General features: G+C 38.7%; 4 protein-coding genes and 1 pseudogene across 4 annotated transcripts; 2 read left to right on the top strand and 3 right to left on the bottom strand.

Annotated features, from left to right (window-relative positions):
* The first annotated feature begins 2349 nt into the window (after positions 1-2349).
* LOC105159137 (polyadenylate-binding protein 2) lies at positions 2350-8102 on the top strand. Its single transcript, XM_011076093.3, has 9 exons — positions 2350-2915; positions 4023-4141; positions 4461-5117; positions 5231-5308; positions 5397-5486; positions 6168-6302; positions 7124-7300; positions 7381-7584; positions 7665-8102. The coding sequence occupies exons 1-9, from the start codon at positions 2648-2650 to the stop codon at positions 7899-7901; spliced, it is 1965 nt and encodes a 654-aa protein (XP_011074395.1). The 5' UTR covers positions 2350-2647; the 3' UTR covers positions 7902-8102.
* A 458-nt stretch (positions 8103-8560) lies between these two features.
* LOC105159280 (ferruginol synthase-like) lies at positions 8561-11016 on the bottom strand (annotated as a pseudogene).
* A 597-nt stretch (positions 11017-11613) lies between these two features.
* Positions 11614-14152, bottom strand: LOC105159136 (subtilisin-like protease SBT3). Its single transcript, XM_011076092.3, has one exon. It carries the CDS (start codon positions 14016-14018, stop codon positions 11706-11708), a length of 2313 nt encoding a protein of 770 aa, XP_011074394.2. The 5' UTR covers positions 14019-14152; the 3' UTR covers positions 11614-11705.
* Positions 14153-17073: 2921 nt separating this feature from the next.
* LOC105159135 (subtilisin-like protease SBT3) lies at positions 17074-19614 on the top strand. The gene has a single exon (XM_011076091.3). It carries the CDS (start codon positions 17188-17190, stop codon positions 19489-19491), a length of 2304 nt encoding a protein of 767 aa, XP_011074393.1. The 5' UTR covers positions 17074-17187; the 3' UTR covers positions 19492-19614.
* A 2535-nt stretch (positions 19615-22149) lies between these two features.
* Positions 22150-24179, bottom strand: LOC105159279 (cytochrome P450 76T24-like). The gene is made up of 2 exons (XM_011076290.3): positions 23170-24179; positions 22150-22840 (listed from the first exon to the last, which is right to left on the bottom strand). Exons 1-2 carry the CDS (start codon positions 24067-24069, stop codon positions 22202-22204), a joined length of 1539 nt encoding a protein of 512 aa, XP_011074592.2. The 5' UTR covers positions 24070-24179; the 3' UTR covers positions 22150-22201.
* Positions 24180-24407: the final 228 nt, after the last annotated feature.

The raw sequence follows: 24407 nt of genomic DNA, 5'->3' as shown, positions 1-24407 counted from the left end.
GGTTAGTTCAAATGATGTTGGTTTAGCCCAAGCTTGTTTGGGATTCGGCTGGTTTTGAGCTGGTCCTAGAAATAAATATTTAGGATAAGTCCAGTCTAGTGTCCAAGGACCATTTGGTTCTGGATTGAGCCTATTGTGGTTTTTTTTTAATTGTTAAGTTTTTATATATAATTTTCATTTGATTTTAATTTAAAAGACACTTCTAAACTTAAGTTAACTATTATCATTAGAAAAATTTAGACAAAGCACGTTTGGGCTTGATGCGGGTTTGGTTTTGGTCTCAATTGTGCGAGTTCATGAGTTGGGTTTAGGTTTTAGAATGAACTAAATAAGGGTCCCACTTGTCCCAAGATCGGCCATGAGGGGTAGTGACCCGTTCTTGTCGGTTTTTTTGGATTGGTCCGTATTGATCCTAGACCGATTTAGCCCGCACCTTGAGGCACACTCTAACATACTATGTTGAATGTTTTATTGTAGTAAAAGCTAAGGAAAACCTGAGCTAAATGTAGAGAAGAGACTATATTGTATTGTATTTTTCTCTCTCACTTGAAGGATCAACCTCTTGGTTATTTTTTGTTCGAGACTGAGATTACTTGCAAATGAAAAAGTGTCAAAGGTGTTTATCACTATGTAAACGTAACAATTAGGATTATTCACGCTTCATTGAAGAGTTTATGGGTGCACAGATATGGTCATGCCACACCAGCACATGCTATCCCTACCATCCCATTAATTTTACCTTTTACTTGATATACCTTTATGGTTGGTGATTAGAGGGAATTTCTTACTCAAATCCGTTGGTATTTTATCAATTTACCATCATGAAGAGCCAAGAGATTTAAACTAGGATATTGACTCCAAAATTTGTATGAAAAGAAATGAAGAGAATGAGAATATAACGACCAACTACACACACAATACTTTGATACGATACATTTTTGCGAACGTCATATGTTTAACCATTTGATTGTAACAGCTTTGAGGGGAATCGAGTTGTGCAACGACAATTCAAATTTCTCTTTCGTGTCAACATCTTCTGGCTTCAACCCTGGTTCAAATTTCAATTGAAGTTATGAATTTAGTGGCCAGCCAGGGCACATTCTTCTTCCTGACCCAAAAAGAATAAGTATGAAATCTTGCCCCTTAAAGTCTATCTTGTTGTCCAAGAATTGTTCAGGCTAAAACGAATTCGAGTTTGACCATATGATTGGATCTCTGCCAATAGCCCAAGCATTAACAATATCTGTGTGTGTATAGTTGTTAATTTCAGCATCATATTCCACCTTACGAGGGATTAAATGTGGACCGGCCAAGTGGTATCTGAATATTTCTTTTATCAAAGTCTGACTATGGCAGTTTTGATATGTCTAATTCTTCCACTTGTTTGTTTTCTTCGATTGCACTTTTTGGCTCATTCTTGGCTTTAGCCATCTTCTCTAGGCTAAGTAGCAATTCTGTCATTGCCCATTCCAATGTGTTTGATGTGTCCGATCCTGCAATAAATAAGTCCTAAAATAGAGATAAGTTAGTTCTTGCTAATGTTGCTGCTCATTGACTTATTATTGAATTATTGCAGGTCAAATATATCTTTTATGATCAAATTACACTCATACTATTCACGTGTTAATGCATATAAGAGGTATATCTTCACTCTACAAGGGGAGTTATAGTTAAAAAAAAAATTATTTGGTCAGTAATAAGTCAATCAAGGCTAAACATATTATTTTTTTATTAATATCAACAAATTCAATGAATTTTGACCAACATGAAAACTTAATTGTTAGATAAAAGCAATTCTCAAGAGTGTTAGATGTAATTTTCTAAATCATAAGATGTTTGAGTGTAATTACATAAAACTTCAGGAGAAGAAAGTGTAATTATTCCTATATTATAATAGTTGATAATAATTTTTTGAATTACAAAAGTTTTAACATTGATTATAAATAAAAAAATATTTTAATTATAATATATATACTATTTAAATACTAATATATGTAATATATCTAAAAAAAATGAGATTGTTGAGCCTGATGCGCGTCAGTTTTGATGCTTGAGAATTTTTTTTTAAAATATTCAAGTATAATCGTGGACAATACCCACGATTTAAAGTTGTGTATGCTGTCCACGACTTGAGCAATTTTTTAAATTTTTTTTTAAATTATGAATATTGTTCATGACTTATAATAAAATTGTCATATGTTTTTAAAAAACATAATATTTTTGTTATAATAAAAAATTAATAAGCCGCTTTTCCCGTGGGCAGCAGCACTTCATATCGACGGCCAAGATTTCACCGCTTTTTCTCGCTGCTAGGGTTTCCTAACACTGCCACTTCATATATAAATCCTCAGAGGCGATGTTCTTCCCCGAGTGCGGTGCAGTTCCCTGCCCTCCCAAAGGAAAAAAATACCTCCAAAATTCTCTCTCTGGAATTTCTCTATCCTTTGATCTATCCTATATTTTTACCCCCACATTTTACCCTTTCCTCTATTCTCATCCCTACTGAAAAACCCCAAAAATTTTCAATTTCCTCGTTGTCATTCGTAGTTTTATCTATCTAAGGTCAATAGCAAGGAGGAGAAGGGAAAAATTACACCCCCCCAATCTCCAGACCGAGAAACTAGGAATTTAGCTGAAATTGGAAGGAATGGCGCAGATTCAAGTGCAGCACCAGAATGTGGCGGCGGCTGGGCCCAACGGAGTGGCGGCGCCAGGTGGAGCGGCAGCTGCGGCGGCTGGACAGTTTATGTCGACGTCTCTGTATGTGGGGGACTTGGACTTAAACGTGACGGACTCTCAGCTGTATGATCTGTTCAATCAGGTCGGACAGGTTGTGTCGGTTAGGGTTTGCCGAGATCTCAGTACTCGCCGCAGCCTTGGCTATGGTTATGTCAACTATAGCAATCCCCAGGATGGTTAGTGATTTTACTTCTAATTTGATTGTTTGAAATGGAGCATCTTGGAATCTGGCTTTAATTGATGCATCCCTGGGTATACGGTTTGGTTACATGCTTGTAGATTTGTGGTTGATTTCTTAATACTAGTGTGTATGGAGGAAGTAAGGAAAATGCCCACCCTTCCAAAATTGTTTTTATATTTTTTACCTTGTGATTAGTATAGTCCTGTTTTTTTTTTTATTAAAAACCCAGCTTGAAAAAAGAATTCGAAGTTGTCTTTGACTAAGGTCCTTACACTGTTCTACTTGTGAACAGAGTTCAAAAGCAATTGCTGGGAAACTTGAAAAGAAATACAGTGATCTCCAGTAAATAATTGGGATTTTTGGTTCGCAAGTGGTATTACAGTTTCTTTTCGGTGATATTCCACTAGTATTACAGATTAGTAACACTAATAGTTCACCATTGCAGAAGCTCTCAAAAGTAATGAATCTCGGCAGTGCGCTTAATATATTGGTGGGTGTTTTGAGTTGCTTGATCTGTGATTCACTTCACTTGATGAATTACCTTGATTCCCAATTAAGCCATAGAACAACCAATTTAGAACCACAGGGGCCTTTAGAAACAAAACCCTTCTGCTTTCAAGCCATGTTGAAATCCGAATACCTATGTCAGTTTGGATGGGACCATATACAAATCTGGAAAGTTAAAGTGCCTTCCTATAGATTATTGTTGTTTTCAATTTTATTGTTTAAGGGAAAATATTGCTCAACTTATCACATGGAATTGCTGACAGTTATGCCTGGGCCTGGTAGAACATTTTAATGGATGGAAATTGAAGAAGGCCGTGCCATTTACACATATTTCAGCCTCTTTTATTGCTGTATTGATGTTTAGAGAACATTTTTTTTCTTTTATGTCAGTCACTATTGCAGTTGTGGTTATGCTGGTTTTCCTTTTAAGTGTGCTCTTTTTTAACTACAACAGCAGGTGCTTTGACCTTTTCTTCTGCTCAATGTTTTTTAATTATGGAGAAAGTTTGCAATTGTTTCCTCCTAGCCTTACACTCTTTCATATGGAAGGATGTTGTTTTGCCTCTGACATTTCACATGTTAACTTTGATTACAGCGGCAAGAGCTCTGGAAGTTTTGAATTTCACTCCCCTTAATAACAAGTCGATCCGAGTCATGTATTCGCATCGGGACCCAAGTATTCGTAAAAGTGGAACGGCGAATATCTTCATAAAGGTGAATGCCTCCTCATTTCTGCTGTCTATGTCAAGGTGTTTGCACATCAAAATTTGTTAAACTGGTTTCTCATACTTTCACCAAATGAAGATGTGAATTGAATCTCCATTCTTTGTTTGATGTTTTTAGATGAACCAAAACCTTAAACAGAATTTATATTACAATTGAACTGTGGGCCCTTGCTGCCTGTTGATTTCTACATTACATTCTCTTAGCCATATTTCTTTGATATATGAGGCAGTGCCTTTTCTTTTCTTACACAATTTGTTGTTCTGTCTGTTCTTATTCTAGTTGCATACTAATGAACCTTATTATGCAGAATTTGGATAAAACAATTGATAACAAAGCTCTGCACGACACTTTTTCAAGCTTTGGCAACATCCTCTCGTGCAAGATTGCAACAGACCCTAATGGTCAATCAAAAGGCTATGGATTTGTACAATTTGATTCTGATGAAGCTGCACAAAGTGCTATAGATAAGTTAAATGGCATGCTTATTAATGATAAGCAAGTGTATGTTGGGCATTTCCTTCGGAAGCAGGAGAGGGAAACTGCACTACATAAGACGAAATTCAACAATGTCTATGTGAAAAATCTAGCCGAGTCCACTACAGACGATGATTTGAAGAAAATTTTTGGTGAATATGGAGCAATCACTAGTTCTGTGGTGATGAGGGATGCTGATGGAAAGTCAAAATGTTTTGGATTTGTCAATTTTGAAAATGCTGATGATGCTGCTAAGGCTGTTGAAGCTCTAAATGGAAAGAAAGTTGATGACAAGGAGTGGTATGTAGGAAAAGCCCAGAAAAAGTCGGAGCGAGAGCAAGAACTTAAGAATCGATTTGAGCAGACTGCCAGGGAAGCTATTGACAAATTTCAAGGGCTTAATTTATATATTAAAAACTTGGATGATAGCATTGATGATGACAAACTGAAAGAACTGTTTACAGAGTTCGGTACTATCACATCATGCAAGGTATTTTGATACTGTGCTCTTTACAGTTGCATGTGCAGTAATTCTTAATTATGTTGTTTTGCTACTGTTGTACTTAGTTGTGTTAATTCTATTCATGTCCTTTGGTTGCTTAGGTTATGCGAGATCCTAGTGGCATAAGTAGAGGATCTGGATTTGTTGCCTTTTCAACGCCGGAGGAAGCTTCTCGAGCTGTGAGTTGATACGATACTGATAACTTTCTGGATAACACTCTATTAAATAATTCCTAGATCTGATTAAGCTGTTGGTTTTTTATTTTAGCTTTCTGAAATGAACGGGAAAATGGTGGTCAGTAAGCCATTGTATGTTGCACTTGCGCAGCGTAAAGAGGAGCGAAGAGCAAGGTTGCAGGTAATTGTAACTTGAATGGGGAATCTTTTGTCTAATTATACATGAAAGATGCCGAACCTTGTGGACAGTTCTTGCACATTTTTTGTATGTGGAATCTGAATTGTCCCCTTCGTTTCTCTCTGTTGCTACTGGATTTACCCAATATTGGTCTAGTGTTGTTGAATGTTACTTTGGACCTGTATAGGTGTTCAATTACCAACTATGCAGTTTTCATTTTTACTCTACATCATGTTATTGCTGCTCTATATGATCACTGAAAATCATTGTAATTTGAATTTTCTGGAAGAGCCCTGCGGTAGGTTCCCAAGATGGGATACATTTCCTGTGTCCTTTGATCTCTGCATTCTTGCTGCGGGTGTATATCATTACCTAGAGTTGCACGTCAAAGCAATTATTCTTAATGTTGCATGCTAAAGTAGTATTTGTTGTGTTAATGAGGAAAAGCGGTTAGACTACGGAAACTGTTATCTTGCTGAATAGTCTCTTAGCTAGATTGGGCTTGTGCATCTTCGGAGGAAATGGTAGCTCATGGATTTAGAGAGGAATCCTAATTTGAGCCTTCCACCGTCAGTTTTAAGCATCTTTATCTCCTTTGCTGAGCTTGGAAATGGCGTTTAATGCGTTATGTTCTTCCTTTTTGTTCTGTCATGGGTTCTACTACAGCTTATCTTTTTATTGCAGGCTCAATTTTCGCAAATGAGGCCTGTTGCAATGCCACCATCAATGGCTCCCCGTATGCCTATGTATCCCCCTGGTGCACCAGGTATTGGCCAGCAGCTGTTTTATGGGCAAGCTCCTCCTGCTATAATTCCTCAGGTAACAATTGCTGTCTGGCTTTCATTCTCTTGACCTCCTTGTTGAAAAATTTGACTGCTCATTCAGCTTGGTGAGCCAAATGCTGAATACTTTCACCTCCCTGATCACATGTAAGCATCCCCCGCTGCCAAGTCACTGGCATCACCATCTTCTCAGTCAGTTGAGAAGGGCAAATAGTTCTGTATAGCAGCTGAAATATGGATTTGTGCTCTTTTTTCTATAGATGGACACTTCTCAAGTAACCTATGGTACTTCCTAATTGCCTAGTTTCTTCCCAACTTGGTATCAGAATGATTTATTGATTGATTTTGAGGGGTGTTGTGATGCATTCCACTGAAACCTCTTATGGTTGAGGATTGCTTTTCAGTTCTGGTCTTCTACGTTCTTGGCGGCCTTTTCGTTCAAAATGTGGTCGTGGACTACCGTGTTTCTGGATTTTGTTGGGTTTAGACATCCCTCTTTTACTGCTTGATACCCTTAAGTTGTGATCCTTGTCAATTTAACTTTTCTAATAATCATCTCCCTTCACAGACTATGCGAGCTGTTTTTTCATTTATTATGCATCTGATATCATGCATATTGGAGATATTGCTGTGTTATTGAACTGTAGATTGAAATTAGTTGGTATCCTTTTGTTTTGGGGTGAGGTAGGGTCTTTGTTTTATGAATTTCGCGATGTACTGTTGTATGCTCTGCTTGATTATGTAGGAGAACAGCATGCTTGGTGTTGAACTAGGAGTTGCATGTTGCATGACACCAAGTATTCTCCATATGGACAAGCAACTAGCTACTTTTTGTAATTATGCTCTTTATATTTTCAGCCTGGCTTTGGCTATCAGCAGCAGCTTGTTCCTGGAATGCGCCCTGGAGGTGCTCCTATGCCAAATTTTTTTGTGCCCCTAGTCCAACAGGGTCAGCAGGGCCAACGTCCTGGTGGCAGGCGAGGAGGTGGTCCTGTGCAACAAAATCAGCAGCCTGTGCCGCTGATGCAGCAGCAAGTTAGTTGTACTTTGGTTTTCTAATTTTGTGTACTTTTGAATTTGTATAGTGTCAGGTATGACTTTTGTTTTCCTTACAGATGCTACCGAGGGGTAGGATGTATCGGTTTCCTCCTGGTCGTAATGTGCCAGATGTGCCCATACCTGGGGTTGCGGGAGGGATGCTTTCTGTTCCATATGACATGGGTGGCATGCTTCCTCGAGATGCTGCTGTTCCGCAGCCCATGCCAATTACTGCTCTTGCTTCTGCTCTTGCAAATGCAACTCCTGAACAGCAGAGAACTGTAAGCATACTACTGAGTGATACAAATTTCATTTATAATTTTTGTGTATGATATGCTTATTGCGCAAGTTTTGCTGACAGATGTTGGGTGAGAACTTGTATCCTCTTGTTGATCAACTGGAGCATGAGCATGCTGCGAAGGTTACAGGCATGCTTCTGGAGATGGACCAGACTGAGGTTCTGCATTTGCTTGAATCTCCTGAGGCTTTGAAAGCCAAGGTTGCTGAGGCGATGGATGTCCTGAGGAATGTTCAGCAGGCTAACAGCCCTGCCGACCAACTTGCCTCACTTTCACTGAACGACAACCTTGTTTCTTGAGCATCTGGTCTTTTAAGTGATTGCAGATATTGGCCTGGCCAATCTGAATCAACTTTTTGCTAGTGAGGGTGCTATTTTCGGATGAATTTTTGGGTAATGTTTTTTAGGTTTTTTAACTCGAGAGATAATCTTTTTGGTTTCCAAATTATTCCTGGATTTTTAAGATTGGTGTTTTTAATATATTGGTTGCCATTTCATTCAGTTTGCTCTATGTTTTGTTGATTTATTAAGGTGTTATTCTTGATTTAGATACTAAGCGATGTGTGGCATGTTGGGGAATGGCGGGCTTCAACATAATATGTTTAATGTTTAATCCTAGTAAAAGCTAAACGAAACCCGAGCTAAATGCAATGTTCCTATTGTATTGCCGCCTTTTGTTTTTTTTGGTTTCTCACTTGAGAGATCAGCCTCTGGCTCCTTTTTTTTTTTGTTCAAGGCCGCGAATTACCTAGCGATGAGGATGTTGATCGTAACAATCAGGATCTCATAGGCTTCATTGAAGAGTTCATGGTTGCCCGGATGTGGTCAGGCCGTCCACCAGCACCTGCTATCCCACATACCATTACCATCCCATTAATTTTGCCTCCTTGAAATCTTTGCGGGTGGTGATTGGTGGGAACTTCTGACCCAGATTCCTTCACCAACATGAAGAGCCAACGAGATAAAAATTACGATATTGATTCCAAAATTTATATGAAAAGACGGGATGATTAAAGAGAATGAGAACAGAATGACTAACTACGGACACACAAGTACACAACACTTTGACAGAATACATTTTTGCAAATGTTATATGCTTAATGGCTTGACTGGAATAGCCTTGAGGGGAATCGACAATCCAAACTTCTCTTCCGTGTCAACATCTTCCGGCTTCATCCCTGGTTTGAATTTCCAATCAAAGTTATGAATCAGAGATGCCACCATAAGATGTAACATACGATTAGCCAGTGGCCAGTCAGGGCACATTCTTCTTCCTGACTCGGAAGGTTTAAGCATGAAGTCTTGGCCCTTATAGTCTATCCTGCTGTCCAAGAACCGATCAGGCTCAAATGAGTTTGGGTTCGACCATATGATTGGAACTCTGCCAATATCCCAGGCATTAACAAATATCTATGTGTTTTTAGGGATTGTATAGCCGTCAATTTCAACATTGTCTTCCGCCTTATCAGGGATTAATAGTGGACCGGCAGGATTGGTATCTGCATGTTTCTTTTATCACGGTCTGTAAGTATGGCAGTCTTGATATGTCTGATATTTCGACTTGTTTGTTTTCTGCGATTGCACTTTTCAGCTCATTCTTTGCTTTAGCCATCATCTCTTGGCTGCGTAGCAGTTCTGTCATTGCCCATTCCACTGTACTTGATGTTCTGTCTGACCCTGAAACGAATAAGTCCTAAAGTAAAGATGGAGTTAGTTCTTGCTACCATTGAGACAAGCCGCACATAAACTAGATTGTTTACATCAGATATTTGACAGATAACCAGTCTTTTCCAGCCGTTACCCAAACCACGTTGGCCACAAACTATCTAGTGTTCAAACTTATTAAACAGATGAACAACTCATCAGAAGTAAATGATTTATTCGTTTGCAACTCAGCTCATATTCGCTTCCCTGGCTGAGATCAAGAAGTGCCTCTAGCAAATCATTTTTCTTGGGAGAACCATTGGACGCCTTCCTGGATTGCAGTCTCTGAATGATTATTTCTTCAAACATTACGATCAATCTCCCCAAAGTAAAACTTAGCCTGCCTCTGTATCTCTTGTGGGTCAATCATCTTCAGAATGGGAAAAAAGTCGGCAATATTTGGAGCACCAACAATCTTGGCCACGCCCTCAATAGTCTCCTCGAATTCCCGAGTAACATCTGAATCAAAGTCAGTAAAATCAACTGAAAACAGCCTACCCGACATTAGAGTAAGCGTTCTTATGAAGGCAGCCTCGCCAATGTTCACGACTCGGCCTGTACAGCGCCGATACACATAGTCGCACAGTTTCTGCAACTTCTCTCGTCTCAGGCCTTGGCTAGCGTCCAGTCGATGAGTGGAGAAAACATGTTCTTTGCATATCTTGCGTATTGTTCCCCATTCCTTTCCGACTGGCAAATAGGCCATTGAAATCTTGTGGTAGTCGTGCACTTGGGCAGCAGCTGCTATGGTCCTGCCAGAAAAGACATGGTCATGTTTCTGTAGTACTTCTTTTGCAAGTTCAGGTGAGGATACAACTACTGTGTATATGCTACCAAGCTGGAGAGACATTAAAGGGCCATAAGTTTTTGAGAGTTCGGCGAGTGATTGGTGGGGGTTTCGGCCGAGTTGGAGAATGTTTCCGATGATAGGAGAAGGCCGAGGCCCCGGTGGAAGCTTGGCCGATCTCCGCCGGGTATTGGACCTCAGGACACAGAACCATGCCAAGAAATTGCAAAATAGAGCAAGAAAAAGTGTTACGAGATCCATTGACTCAATTTCTCTTCTGCCCCCTAACCTCCTCGGTGAAAGAGGCAAAGGTGTGTGGGAGAAAGAATTCTGAAAGAAGATAGTTTCAGAGTAAGAATGAAAAAACTCCTCTACTCGGGGTTTGGGAAGTGCCTTTGCCGCCGTTCCCAGTCGTTGACGCTGACCAGTAGACTCTCTAGACTCCTAGACTCGGGACTTAATATATACTTATAAACGTTCTTGGTTCATTACACAATCGTTGTAGATCACTATGTCATTTTTTGCTTGGATTACTGCCAAATTAAACATGTCGGAAGTGCATAATCATGCGTACAAGTATATGAATATTTAAATTGTCAATACATCCAACATGAATTATTTAAATATGATCCGGCACGAAAACTCAGCTTCTCTCCAAGCAAACGATCTGCTCTACGTGCGTAATCGAAAAGGTTCTCTGCAAACAAGAAATGAACGTCACTTAGCCGGGATAGGTCCCGGCGGAGGTGCTCCGACGCTCAAGTTAGTTTTCTAGTATGTGTGAGATAGCTCTCAATGTTAAGCGAAGATAACTAGCTGAAAAACTACCCAAAAAGAACTTACCTTCTCGCCATGCGATCTCCTTCCTTATATCCCTTACTATCTTGCGCTATTGACAGGTTTATGCATGTATCCACGTTCAGTGTCCACTATCTGTGAATGGTGCTTAAGTGTCCTCCTTTTTAGGAGTTAAGTACGCTTTGAATATGTAACTACCAAGGGATTGACCCTTGGTCAAAGACCTTCAAAGTGTGTAGACCGTTTTACCCTCGTCCGAAGGGCATATGGGTCTTTTATAATATCACCATCATCAAAATATATGAAGCTGAATAATTTCAATTCCAAAACTTAGTCTTCACAAGCCGAAGTTGTCTCGAAGAACTAATTATTCCTACCAACTGTAAACCAGGTTATGGGGCTGTGTGTCGAAAATGAGTTCAACTTAAAGATCAAAGTACATGGTGATAATCATAACATAGATCCATTGAGTGCTTTACCATGTGCTTTATATATTTCTTCCATTTGTTGATTTAAATCTCATGATTCATCACACCATTTTCTTTTTTCCTACTCAAATCCGTGCCCGGAAAACAATTCTAAGGATTCCTGCTCTTCATGTGCTCGAGTTTATACTATGAAACATCTCTTGGCATATTTTATGATTTCTTTTCCCCATTTGAGTTTATGATTTCTCTTCACTCTCTTTCTTTTCTGATCACATAATTTTCCTTAAACAGAACATTTCCTCAGCACAAATGCCCTCAGAATTATTATAGGATTCCAGAAAGTAACAAGCATTACAAATAGTGTCAATAGAGAACAATGAACAGTGATCAATCGTCGGCCACCCCTGGAGACAACATAATGGGACTCCTCACACTGTACTTGCCTCTATTATCGATCCAAGTGATCGATCCGTCTGGTGCACCAGTCGTAAAATCAGGCGCTTTAAAAGTAATGGTTAAAGAATAGCTCTGCTTCTCATATTTCTTCTTAAACACTAAAATCTGTGGCCGAATCTGGATTTTGGTATTCTTTGGTTTTTCCAACTTAACTCTGTATGTGGCTGCACCATCCCCTACATTCGTGAGAGTCCTCTGGAATCTCCGGGTTAAAGTCCTTCCTTGATCTGGGGAGTTATAAATAGCGATAAAAGACGGGTAATTCAGGTTGGAGGATGGAGTCGAGCAATTGTAGCTCGATCTAATAATGGTTTGAGTTTGCTCGAGAGTGAAATTCATGGAGCAGACAAGATTTACAAGGTCTTGTTGAGATGCATCGTAAACAAGGCCTGGATCAAGTGCTCGGTTTGGATCGACCAACCCTGATCCCATGCCTAAAGGCAAGGCAACTGTGTTGTCCTGTTCCTTGATGGGTTGATTAGTGTTATCAAGAGGATTAGCAGTTGTCATCATGGCGGATTGAATGGCTGCTGGGCTCCATTCAGGGTGAGCAGCTTTGAGGAGTGCAGCAACTCCGGCGATATGAGGGCAAGCCATTGATGTGCCTGACAAGAGAGTGTAGTCACTGGATAAGAATATGTTCTTACCGATTCTTGGTCCTACAGCATAAGGGTAATAGGCCGCTAAGATTAACACTCCTGGCGCCATTATGTCTGGCTTCAAGATGTGTGGATAACTTCGAGCAGGGCCTCTTGATGAGTCATCTGATAAGGCCGGAGCAGCTCTTGGCCCCGTCCCCAGAACTGTTTGTTGGAAATCAATGCTTACTCTTGGTGCAGAACTACTAGATGCATAATCGATCACCTGTCGTGCTTCTGTGGGGCTAATTACAACTCCAGGGTAAGGAAACGAAACAGATCGCAATATGCTGATATCTTCAGCAATGATGATAGCTGCTCGGACATTAGACTCGGATAGATATACCATTGCGAAAATGAAGCTTCTATTTTCAATCGTTATGTCACATACGACAACACTTTGATCAGGGGCTTCTGCCAGTAATTCATTTGAGTCACAGGCGGATAAGGTCTTGTTGTAAACAAGTGGCAAGTCTCTAACCGGCGTTCTGGCAGGAAACGTTGTCCATCCCGTGATGGTTTTTCCATTCCCCATGGTCAAAGTTCCGGCAAACCACCGATCAATTGTCCCTGATGCAACTACGACAGCCCACGGGATCCCCGATCGTAAAGTGGCAAAAGACGGGCCGCGATTTCCAGCTGATAGACAAACCAGGATCCCTTTCTCCCTGGCACCGAAGCTAGCTATTGCAAGAGGGTTCTCATACAGATTAGTGTTACGGTTACTGATTGAAATCGAAATTATATCGACTCCATCAGCCACAGCCTGGTCGATGCCCGCGAGTATATCGGAGCTAGTGCCTCCTCTCCACAAGACCTTATAAACCGCCAGCCTCGCACGCGGAGCAACCCCTCTTGCCGTTCCAGGGGCATAACCGAAGAACGAAACACCATCCACAAAATTTCCAGCAGCAATGGACGCAACGTGGGTGCCGTGACCATCCATATCTCTAGCAGAGTTCACATCTATTGGAAGATCGGGATTCCCAGCTTGAAACCCATTATTGAAATATCTGGCTCCAATAATTTTCTTGTTGCACGAAGACGAATTGAATTGTTCCCCTTCTTGGCAAATTCCCTTCCACCTTGCAGGGATTTCAGTCATTCCATCATCCCTAAAGCTCGGACTTTCCGGCCAAATTCCGCTGTCGACAACTCCGATGATCACATCTTTGCCATACTTTGATGCTGGCCACAAGCCTGTGGCAGTGTTGAGGGACAGGAATTTATAGGAATGGGTGGTGTCTGGTGTGAGAATATGATCGGAATAGGCCGAAATGAACCCTGGTGACTTCTTTAGGGCTTCCAGTTCAGCTTTAGATACCAGTGCGCTGAATCCATGAAAGGCATTGTCATAAGTGTAGATAAGCTTTGGCTCAGCTTTCAGGCTGTTGAATGATGCCTGAGGCTCTGACTTTACAGATTTAAGCATGGAAGAATACCAATAATGGTGACTGGAAAATGCCTTTGGCATGGAGGATTTATCCATATGAACAATGTACACTGATCTTTCAGCTGAAACATGATGAAAATGGTGATCGAGAAGCAACCATGAGAGTATAATCACAGCAACTCCCATTGTTTTACTCTGAAGTGGTTGATGCATAAGACAAAGAACATTGTGCCCTATAAGTTGATAATCTTGCTAGACTGCAGTAAGGACATGGCGGCCGACAACTTTTCTCCGCTTCTGCTAAATTATTATACCTTGTCATCTTTTCTTAATTGTGGCTGTCATTGTTGCTTTTGTACATACAATAATAGTAATAATTGGATAATCTTGCAATCAAATGAGTACAAATCCTAATCAGGGCAATCACTGTATTAAATTCCTGAACTCCATGTTCTTAACTGCAGACCAATTGCTCATCAACCAGTTATATTTGTGTTGGATGGGCTTCCACGTGACTGCCATTTTATGAAACTAAAATGGATCATATTTTTCAAAATAATTACGACTCAGGTCGAATAATTAGTCCTCTCCGAACTCTATACCTATAATAAAGAAAATAAGAAATATGAGGAAAATGAAAAATTATCTAAAATCAGATGATTGATTGATTGGCGTCGTGATAATGTGGGAAGAGTAAATTAAATCTGCGGGGACCCATTTTCACCTTCCCAATCTGCCACTCTGCTATTGTTTATAAAAGCAAAAAGGTAAGGATCAATTACTCTTATTACATCTGTACATAGAGGATAAAGCTGAGTGTTTCATCAGTTTAATAGCCTGTAAACTGGCGGGGTCGCCCTGGGGCCTGGACCATCAAATAAGCTGTCATGTTTAGACCGCTGGATCTAAGTTTTTTTTTTTTGGGTAGACAGCCAAACCTTTATAAATTAATAATTTTGGAATCATAAAATTTTATTAATTTAGAGAGATATTAATTTATCAATAAATTAATATTTTATTAATTAAAAGAGAGACTTTTTAAATTTAGCAAATTTAGTACATATATATTGAAAATAAATGAATTGATATATGTTTCATTGATTATATTAATACATCAATCAATTCTTTATAACTAATTAAATATATTCATGTATAATATCAACTTATTGTATACAATTAACTATTACATTCGTAGACGCATGTATCAATTCATTGGAATTACTTAAATATATATGTTCACATTAATTCGTTGCACTTACATAACTATTATAGCCAATTAAATATATTCATGCATGATGAATGAAACATATACTATATAAATCTCAATATGAAAATAAAATAATTCATAACACCCAACCATGTCTTCTCATCTAAAAGGCATCGCAAAATCATCCATGAATGATCAAATACGTAAAGCATTACAAACTTCATATTTTAGCAAATTACCATAATATTTATAATTGTAATATTCATGAATTATTAATTTAGAGTTCTAATGGGACCTAATATTTATAAAGAAATTTTTTGAAAAATTATTATCTTATTATCTTATCGAATTTGATGATTTTTTACAAAGGCTCAAGTCGAGACCAGAAGATTTTATTATTTTATAGGATTTATTAATTTATAGAGGTTTTACTGTAGCTTGTTTATTTTTTATTAGGGTAAAATACACTTTCTCCTCCTCAGTTATTCATCGCGTAATGTTTATCCTTTTAAATTAATAAATATAATACTTATTCTTTTAATTGGACATAAATGCCCTTTTAAGTCTTGACAATAATATTATTGTACTATATTTTAATATTTTACCCATTAAATCATCATCGAATTATTTTTAATTATTCTTTTTTAATAAGTGAATATTGTCTAAAAATTTAATTGCAGAGGATAAATGTTACATTTATTAGTTTAAATGATAATTGTTACATGACGAATAATTAAGAGGAGTAAAGTGTATTTTCTCCTTTTATTATTAAATTATATAAATAGTTTAATGCGTATAAATAAACTATTTAGTTTGTATTATAAGGGCTTATTTCTAATACAAAAGCTCCTAATGAATTACGGTTTGAATTGAATTATTTAATTAAAACAACTTAAATAAACATAATATGAATATACACCATTTTTCTATCTTGCCATTCAAATTACTCTAACACAGTAGCTAACAAAGCAAAAATAAAAGTACCATTACAGCCACCATGAGTGATAGTTTGTAGCTAACAATTTAAAAAGAATAATGCTTGCATCAAAAATCAAAACATATTGCTGTAAAGTTAAAAAATGAAATACCAATTTTGAAAAATGAAAATGTTTATTGACTCGCCTCCCTTGAGTGGCATTATGGATTTTCAACACAGTTTCTTTAATTTTTGTCTCTTAACTTTGTGTTTGGAATAGACCGAGGACAAAACTCCCTGAAGATGCCTCCCCACTATCCTATTTAATTTTTATATTTTGGCATTTCAAAGATACGTGGGTTGCAAAATATCTTGTTAGACAGGTACATGAAATTCAGATTCAATGTCTGTACCATTATATTTTAACAGGGCCCTAACGTGAGTGGGGTGGACGAGCCATATCGCAACTTGGAATAAATGGTTTTCACCATCGATCCGTCGCCTTCAATGTAATGATATTGCAGCCAAGTTTATCTTTCTTCACTTAATATTGGGATAATTTCACATTTATCCTCTCATAAATGCAACAGTTTTGCGTCTGATCATTCAAGAATTTCAGTATTAAATGATGAAATACTTTTAGCTTTACCACGCTCTTATGTTCTTTCAAGTGTCGGTGGTAAGTAGAATAAGTTTTCTTAGTATTAAGTTTTTTGTTTTGAAGGTTTATATGGTTCTTTGTTATTTACTTATTTGATACTATTTTTTAACATTTTATTAGTTTTATTTTACTACTTTTGGAGGAATCTTGGTATAATTGATCTTTAATTCACATTATATAATTTAGTCTAATAGGGTCAAAATCTAAATTAGATCTAGTAATTTGGTTCCACGGTTGCCTTTGGGATATAAAAAAGTTTCTTACTAAAAACAAGTTTTGCGGAACCAAACCAATCACATAATAAGCATCATAGACTTGTTATGTAATTGTTGATTTTTGTATATCAATCACCTGACAAATTTACTAATCATATAATTAATTTATATATTAATGAACCCGAGCTTATAAAAGTTTCTTGAATTCTATCCCTTGCATTTTTGCAAGTTGTCCGACAAGCAAAGGCACAACAATAATTGAACAAAAGCAGAGATGAGTCCCGAGCCGCCGATTCTTACCGTTGAAACAAATCTTTTTAGCTTATATTAAGAAGGGTACTTGTCTAAAGTATCCATCAGTCCAGATCTCATCCTGGAAAAGAATGGAGCTTTCTAAAGCAGTGGCTCTAATTCTACTCTCATGGTTTCTTTTGCTTCACCATTTTCATCATGCTTCAGCTGAAAGATCCGTATACATTGTTCATACGGACAAATCCTCCATGCCAAAGGCATTTTCCAGTCACACTTATTGGTACTCCTCCATGCTTAAATCACTAAAATCAGTGGCTCAGACATCATTGGAGGGCCAAAATTCTGAACCAAAGATTATCTACACTTATGATAATGCATTCCATGGATTCAGTGCAGTGATGACTAAAGCTGAATTGCAAGCTCTAAAGAAGTCACCAGGGTTCATTTCCGCCTATGCCGATGATGTCGTCACACCAGACACCACCCATTCATATAAGTTCCTTTCTCTCAACACTGCGACAGGGTTGTGGCCAGCGTCTAACTATGGAAAAGACGTGATCATTGGCGTTATTGACACTGGAATTTGGCCGGAAAGTCCTAGCTTCAGGGATGATGGAATGACTGAAATCCCTGCAAGGTGGAAGGGAATTTGCCAAGAAGGGGAACAATTCAATTCGTCCTCGTGCAACAAGAAAATCATTGGAGCTAGATACTTCAATGAAGGGTTTCGAGCACAGCTTCCCGACTTATCGATAGGTGTGAACTCTGCTAGAGATGTGGATGGTCATGGCACCCACGTTGCATCAATTGCTGCCGGAAACTTTGTAGATGGTGTTTCGTTCTTCGGTTATGCCCCTGGAACTGCAAGAGGAGTTGCTCCACGTGCTAGGCTGGCGGTGTATAAGGTCCTGTGGAATGGAGGCGTTAACTCTGATATACTCGCCGGCATCGACCAGGCTGTGGCTGATGGAGTCGATATAATTTCGATTTCTTTGGGTATTCGTTCGAGTCTTCTATATGAGAACCCGCTTTCAATTGCTAGCTTTGGTGCTAGGGAGAAAGGAATCATGGTCAGTCTCTCAGCTGGAAATCGCGGGCCAAGTGTCAGGACTATACGATCAGGAATCCCCTGGGCTGTGGTGGTAACATCGGGTACAATTGATCGCTGGTTAGCCGGAACATTGACTCTAGGAAATGGGAAAGTCATCACAGGATGGACCACATTTCCCGCGAGAGCCTCAGTCAGAAACTTGCCACTCGTTTACAATGAGACCTTATCTGAGTGCAGCTCATCTGAATTACTATCAGGAGCCCCTGAGCAGAGTATCATTGTGTGCAATCTAACCATTGGAAATACAGATTTCTCTTCTGCAATGAACAATCTACCCGAGTCTAATGTCCGAGCAGCTATCCTCATTGCTGAAGAACCCCCCATCTTTCGGTCCAATTTATTTCCTTTCCCTGGAGTTGTAATTACTCCGACAGAAGCACGAGAGGTGATCAATTATGCATCAAGAAGTTCTGCACCAAGAGCAACCATTGATTTTCAACAGACAATTCTCGGGACAGAGCCGAGAGCGGCCCCAGCCTTATCAGATGACGCATCAAGAGGCCCTGCACGAAGTTACGATGGCATCTTGAAGCCTGATCTAATGGCACCGGGAGTGTCAATCTTAGCAGCCTATTATCCTCACGCTACTGGACCAAGAATTGGTAAGAATATATTCCTGTCCACGGACTATACTCTCATTTCAGGCACATCCATGGCTTGCCCTCACGTCTCCGGAACTGCTGCACTTCTGAAAGCTGCACACCCTGAATGGAGCCCTGCCGCTATTCAGTCCGCCATGATGACAACTGCTAATCCTCTTGATAATACTAATCAGCCCATCAAGGATATGGCCTTTGATTACACAGCCGCCACACCTTTAGGCATTGGATCAGGACTGGTTGATCCGAACCGGGCACTTGATCCAGGCCTCATTTACGACGTGTCCCATCAAGATTTGGTAAATCTTGTATGCTCCATGAATTTCACTCGCGAGCAAACTCAAACCATCATAAGATCAAGCCACAATTGCTCAACTCCATCTGCAGACCTAAATTACCCATCTTTCGTCGCTCTTTTTAGCTTTGCAGAAAGAGGAAGGACATTGACCCGGAGATTCCAGAGGACTGTGACGAACGTAGGGGATGGTGCAGCCAGATACAGAGTTAAGTTGGAAACACCAGAGAATACCACGGTCAGAATTCAGCCACAGACTCTGGTGTTTCAAAAGAAATACGAGAAGAAGAGCTATGTCTTAACCATTCGTTATAAAGCTGATATTGAGACTCAAAACAGAGATGGTTCGCTGACTTGGATTGAGGAAAATGGCAAGTACAGAGTCAGAAGTCCCATTATGGTTTCTGCAGGGGCTGATAATTTCGACTAGTTTTTATGCTATTAGTCAGTACTATAAATGCTTGTCACTTGGTATGTATGACCATAAAGACATCCTTGTATGTCTGGGCGGCTTATGTTGCCAAATAAACAAAGGGACAACCACCTTTCTTTATTTTGGATGACATACCCAACTTAGAATTTGATGGGAACAGCCTTGAGAAGCACGGCCTTGAACTTTTCCTCCATGCACGTTTCTTGAATGAGCTCAAAATCCTGGAACTACTTGTCTATTTTATTTATATAAACTTATATATTTTGTCCACTTAGAGAATAGTGAATTTGTGACTCTCCATATCTATTGGATTAACATAATATTAAAGCAATATATATAATAAAAGGTTATAATACATAGTTGGATTCAACTTATATAATTATCATAGACATTATAAATTAATGCAAGTTTGTAAAACAAGAAAGGTCGGTTGAAAACTATAAATATTGTTTTAAAGAAAAAATACATAATTCTTTTTTTATTTGAAACAATGGACTGTTATTAATAAAAATAAGTCAACTATAATAATTCCTGTCAAATATCAATACTTAACAAAAATAATTATAATAACCATACTACAATCAACAATATTAAATAAATAAAATCTAAACAATATCTACTATGCAATAAAACAAAATCCAACGCATATAGTGGGGGTCCAAACTTACATAATTCTTATTCATTAAGCATTGTTATTTACCATAAATATGTTAACAATGGGAAACTACACAATGCAAGTTCGAAAAATAAGAAAGGTCGGAGTTAATTTGAAAACTTGTAAATTTAGAATTTGAAAAATAAAGGAAGAGTGACGTTGCCTAATGGCGAGATCAACTATATATGTATTGGAGTGCGATGCAGCATACTGACACTAAGCCTGTTACAAGAATTTCACTTATCCAAATGATAGAATGAAGATGGGTACTTATACCAGCAAATTCATGCTATTCAAGTAGCTAAGAGTAAAATACTGTTTTTTTTCTTGGCATACCCCTATTACAAAGTTGTGATTTGTTGACTAGGGCTAGTTCAGTAATTTATCATATCACGCTGATTTGATAAATTTGATTTCGGACTTTTCTTTATGAGAATATTCCCCTTATCTTATTTAAGTGATTTATTTCCTTTATCAGGGCAATTTACTACTCCATCAAAAAGCAAGATATCTTATTTTTTTCTAAAAAATACATAGTTCATATTTATTAAACATCGTTATTTACCATAAATATTTTGACAATGAATAGATTTTGGAAATTAAAGAGAAATAAGAAAGATTTGGAGACTTATCAAATTTAGAATTTAAAAAACAAAAAAAAATAGATATCTTACATTTAAAAAAAATACATAATTCTTATTTATTAAGCATGGTTATTACCATAAATATTTTGACAATGTATTAATTTTGGAAACTAAATAATGCAAGTTTGAAAATTAAGAAATGTTGGAGTTTCAAAGTTGAGGAAATTAAGTGCAGGATTCGTTACTAATCTTTAATATTCACCTTCGAACGATGCCCCAAAAACATGTAAAGTCCAAGAAGGAGTTCAAATTGGGTGAGACACAAGAATGAACACAGACCAAAGGAGAAGGCTTTGAGCTTGAGGCCCCCTGAAGCAGCTGTTAGGGTAGAAAGCCCATAGATGGGGCCTGAATACCTATTCCTGAACCCAAGGGAGAAATTGACTCGGCTACCGACTAGGCGACAACATGCCTTCATACACAAATGGCAGGAGGTCATTCAGCCAACTTGGAGGGATGATGGCTACATAACCATTGAGGAGCCCCGAGGATCTAGGCGACTCCGTTGTAATTACCTTCTAAGAATTTGGGGTCCATATTTTGCGAGGAGGCTTATCAATTCAAGAGATAGAGTCACCGACAGTCAAACACTCTCAAGATCCCCTTCAAGTATGCTGGAGCCTATCATCTGCACCACCTACTCGAGTTCCAAGAGGACTATACTCAGCCATCGACAGGGCATGAGGCTACGAAAACATGCCACTCTTCCCTCATGAAGGGTGACGCAATTTTACAACCTTTTATGCACACAAAGTACTCATATTTCAAACAATCCCACATTAAGTGGTTATTTTGTATTGGGTTCCTATTGCACAATTTATAGATTTACATAATTGCTTACAGATTTGCATGTCGAATTGTCTCTGTGTTTTCTACTAAACATCCCAAGTTGGACATACACAAATCATTAACTTTTTGCTTGCATCAACCATAAATATGAAAAAAACAATTAGCATAATTTGAAATAATAAAAAAAATAAAACCTAAAATTCTAGAAAATTAAAATTGAGTCAAAATTGTATATTTTGGTTAAAGGACCCCTTCAAATATATATAACTAGCAACAATGGCTCACAATTTTCATTGACATAGTTTTATGAAACGCGATGCGATAATTATCTATAATTTAAAATTTATCAAAAAATCAATACACATCCATAATCTGAGTATCAATTAATTATAATTTGAGTTTGGTCGAACCAAACTAATTACAAAGCAATTGTATGACATTTGCTATGTGATTGATCGTTTTTCATAAATCGTACACTAATCACATACCAAATATATTGCACTTACCATATATTGATTTAGATTCAGGTTAGCTGTCCATGCTGCGAAGCTACATTGAGGAAATTACTTTTGGCAAAATAATCACTGATTATTTTTTATTTTAAAATATTAATTATAATTTATACATTCTCATCGAGCATGTAATGCTCTCGACAGAGTTTGACAGGAACAGCCTTTAGGGGAACGACCTTCTGCAAACTAAACTGAAACTTCTCCTTCATGTCCAATTCATCGGGCGTAATTCCACCTTCAAGTTTCCAGTCGAAGTTGTGAATCAGGGATGCCACCAAGACGTGCACAATCCGATAAGCCAACGGCAATCCGGGACAAATTCTCCTCCCTGAACCAAATGGGATGAGCTCAAAATCCTGGCCCCTGATGTCGATTTTGCTGTCTAAAAATCTTTCGGGCTCAAACGAATCAGGATTAGACCATATGCTAGAATCTCTACCAATTGCCCAAACGTTTACAAGTATCTGTGCATTTCTGGGCACTATATAATCATTAATTAATGTGTCAGCCTCAGCCTTGTGAGGTAACAGTAAAGGACCCGCCGGGTGAAGCCTGAATGTCTCTTTGACCACTGCCTGTAGATATGGCAGCCTGGATATGTCTGATTCTTGAACCTGTCCCTTTCCGCCGATGATAGTTTGAAGCTCCTTTCTTGCTTTTGCCATCTTCCTCGGATTGTGTATCAGTTCCGCCATCGCCCATTCTACCGTGGTTGCTGTCGTGTCTGTTCCTGCAACAAATAAATCCTAGCACAAAGCAGAAAGTTTAGCAAGAAACAGGAGAGCTTTAAATAATTGGGTGTTAATTGTGTGATGTACGCAGTCCTTATATGCTGTAACTGCAAAGTTCATTAACTGGAGGTGTTCTGTAATTCCGATCAAGAGGATCAAAATATAATAATGTCCCAAGTTATTATTTAGCTCAACTATGTGTATGGTCAAAATACTACTATTACCCATCTTTAATGCTTGAACGACAAAAGGGTAGCCACCAGTACCACCTCAAGTATGTTTTCGAGATGAAATTAGAAGTGATTACCATCTTCACAGCTGAAGTTCTGAAGAACATAACTTACCAAGAGTAAATGTAAAATGTCGTTCCGGTTTAATTCAGATTCATTACTGCGGCTGATATCAAGAAGTGCCTCTAGTAAATCATTTTTCCGCTCATAATTTGTGTATGGGCGGCTTTCTGATTTCAGTCTCTGATCAATTATATCATCAAAGATCCTGAGTAGTTTTCCAACATAAGACACTGATTTGCGCTTAAGCCCTTGAGGATCAATAGGCTTAAGAAGCGGAAAGTAGTCAGCAAGGTTAGGCGTGCCAGCTAACTGCAGCAAACCACGCACAATTCCCTTGAAATCATGAGACGAATCTGAACCAACCTGAGCAAACTCTACTGAGAACAGACTGGCTGAGATAAGATTGAGCGACGTGGAGAATGCAGCATCAGCAATATCCAAAAGTCGGCAGCTAGCGCAACATTCGTGCACGTAATCAAGCAGTTTCCTCAGCTTCTCCCGGCGGAGGCCCTGGCTTGAGTCAACTCTCTGCAAAGAAAACATCTGGTCTTTGCATATTTTCCTAAGAACCCGCCACCGGCTGACCACCGGTAGCCACGCTACCGATACCTTGTTGTGACCATAAGCAGCGGTTGCATCCAGGTGAGGTCGACTGGAGAGCACCTGATCATGCTTTTGAAGCACTTGTTTAGCAAGTTCAGGAGACGATACAACAATTGTGTCTAAGCTGCCAAATTTTAGGTGCATCAGAGGGCCATAGGTCTTGGCGAGTTTGGCAAGTGATTGGTGGGGGTTTTCACCGAGTTGGAGAATGTTTCCAACAATCGGAAGAGGTGGAGGACCTGGAGGAAAGTTGGCCAGTCGCCGGGGTAGTAAGATTGATTTCAGGACATGAAAACATGTCCAGGAAAGAGCACATAGCAGAAAGAAGAATAGGAGAAAATCCATCATGATTTTTCCTTTCTTGTCCTGTGTTTATCGTTTGCTCAGAAAAGGTGCTACAATATGTGGAGGTCTGTTGAGCTATAACTTATAAGTGAGCTTCAATCTGTGGTTGGAAGAAATTGGGGTAGTATTTGATTGCCATATCTGAAAAGCGGAGCGGGTCCATTTCATAATATAGTGTCCCATACGAAGAGGACGAACCTAACTTATCAGACAAATTTTGATACATCTCTCTATATATTTACAGCAACACGTGCTTTTTCCTTTTACTAATTAATTGGTTCAGTTTTGGACAAATACCTTTTTGAATACTTTAATTATTAAGAAAAAAACTCATTCCTTGG

This window comes from Sesamum indicum, linkage group LG3 (assembly GCF_026168435.1).
Source record: "Sesamum indicum cultivar Baizhima isolate 11 linkage group LG3, ASM2616843v1, whole genome shotgun sequence".
Lineage (NCBI taxonomy): Eukaryota > Viridiplantae > Streptophyta > Magnoliopsida > Lamiales > Pedaliaceae > Sesamum > Sesamum indicum.
The sequence above is the reverse complement of the archived record's forward strand: the minus strand, read 5'-3'. Positions and strand labels throughout refer to the sequence as shown.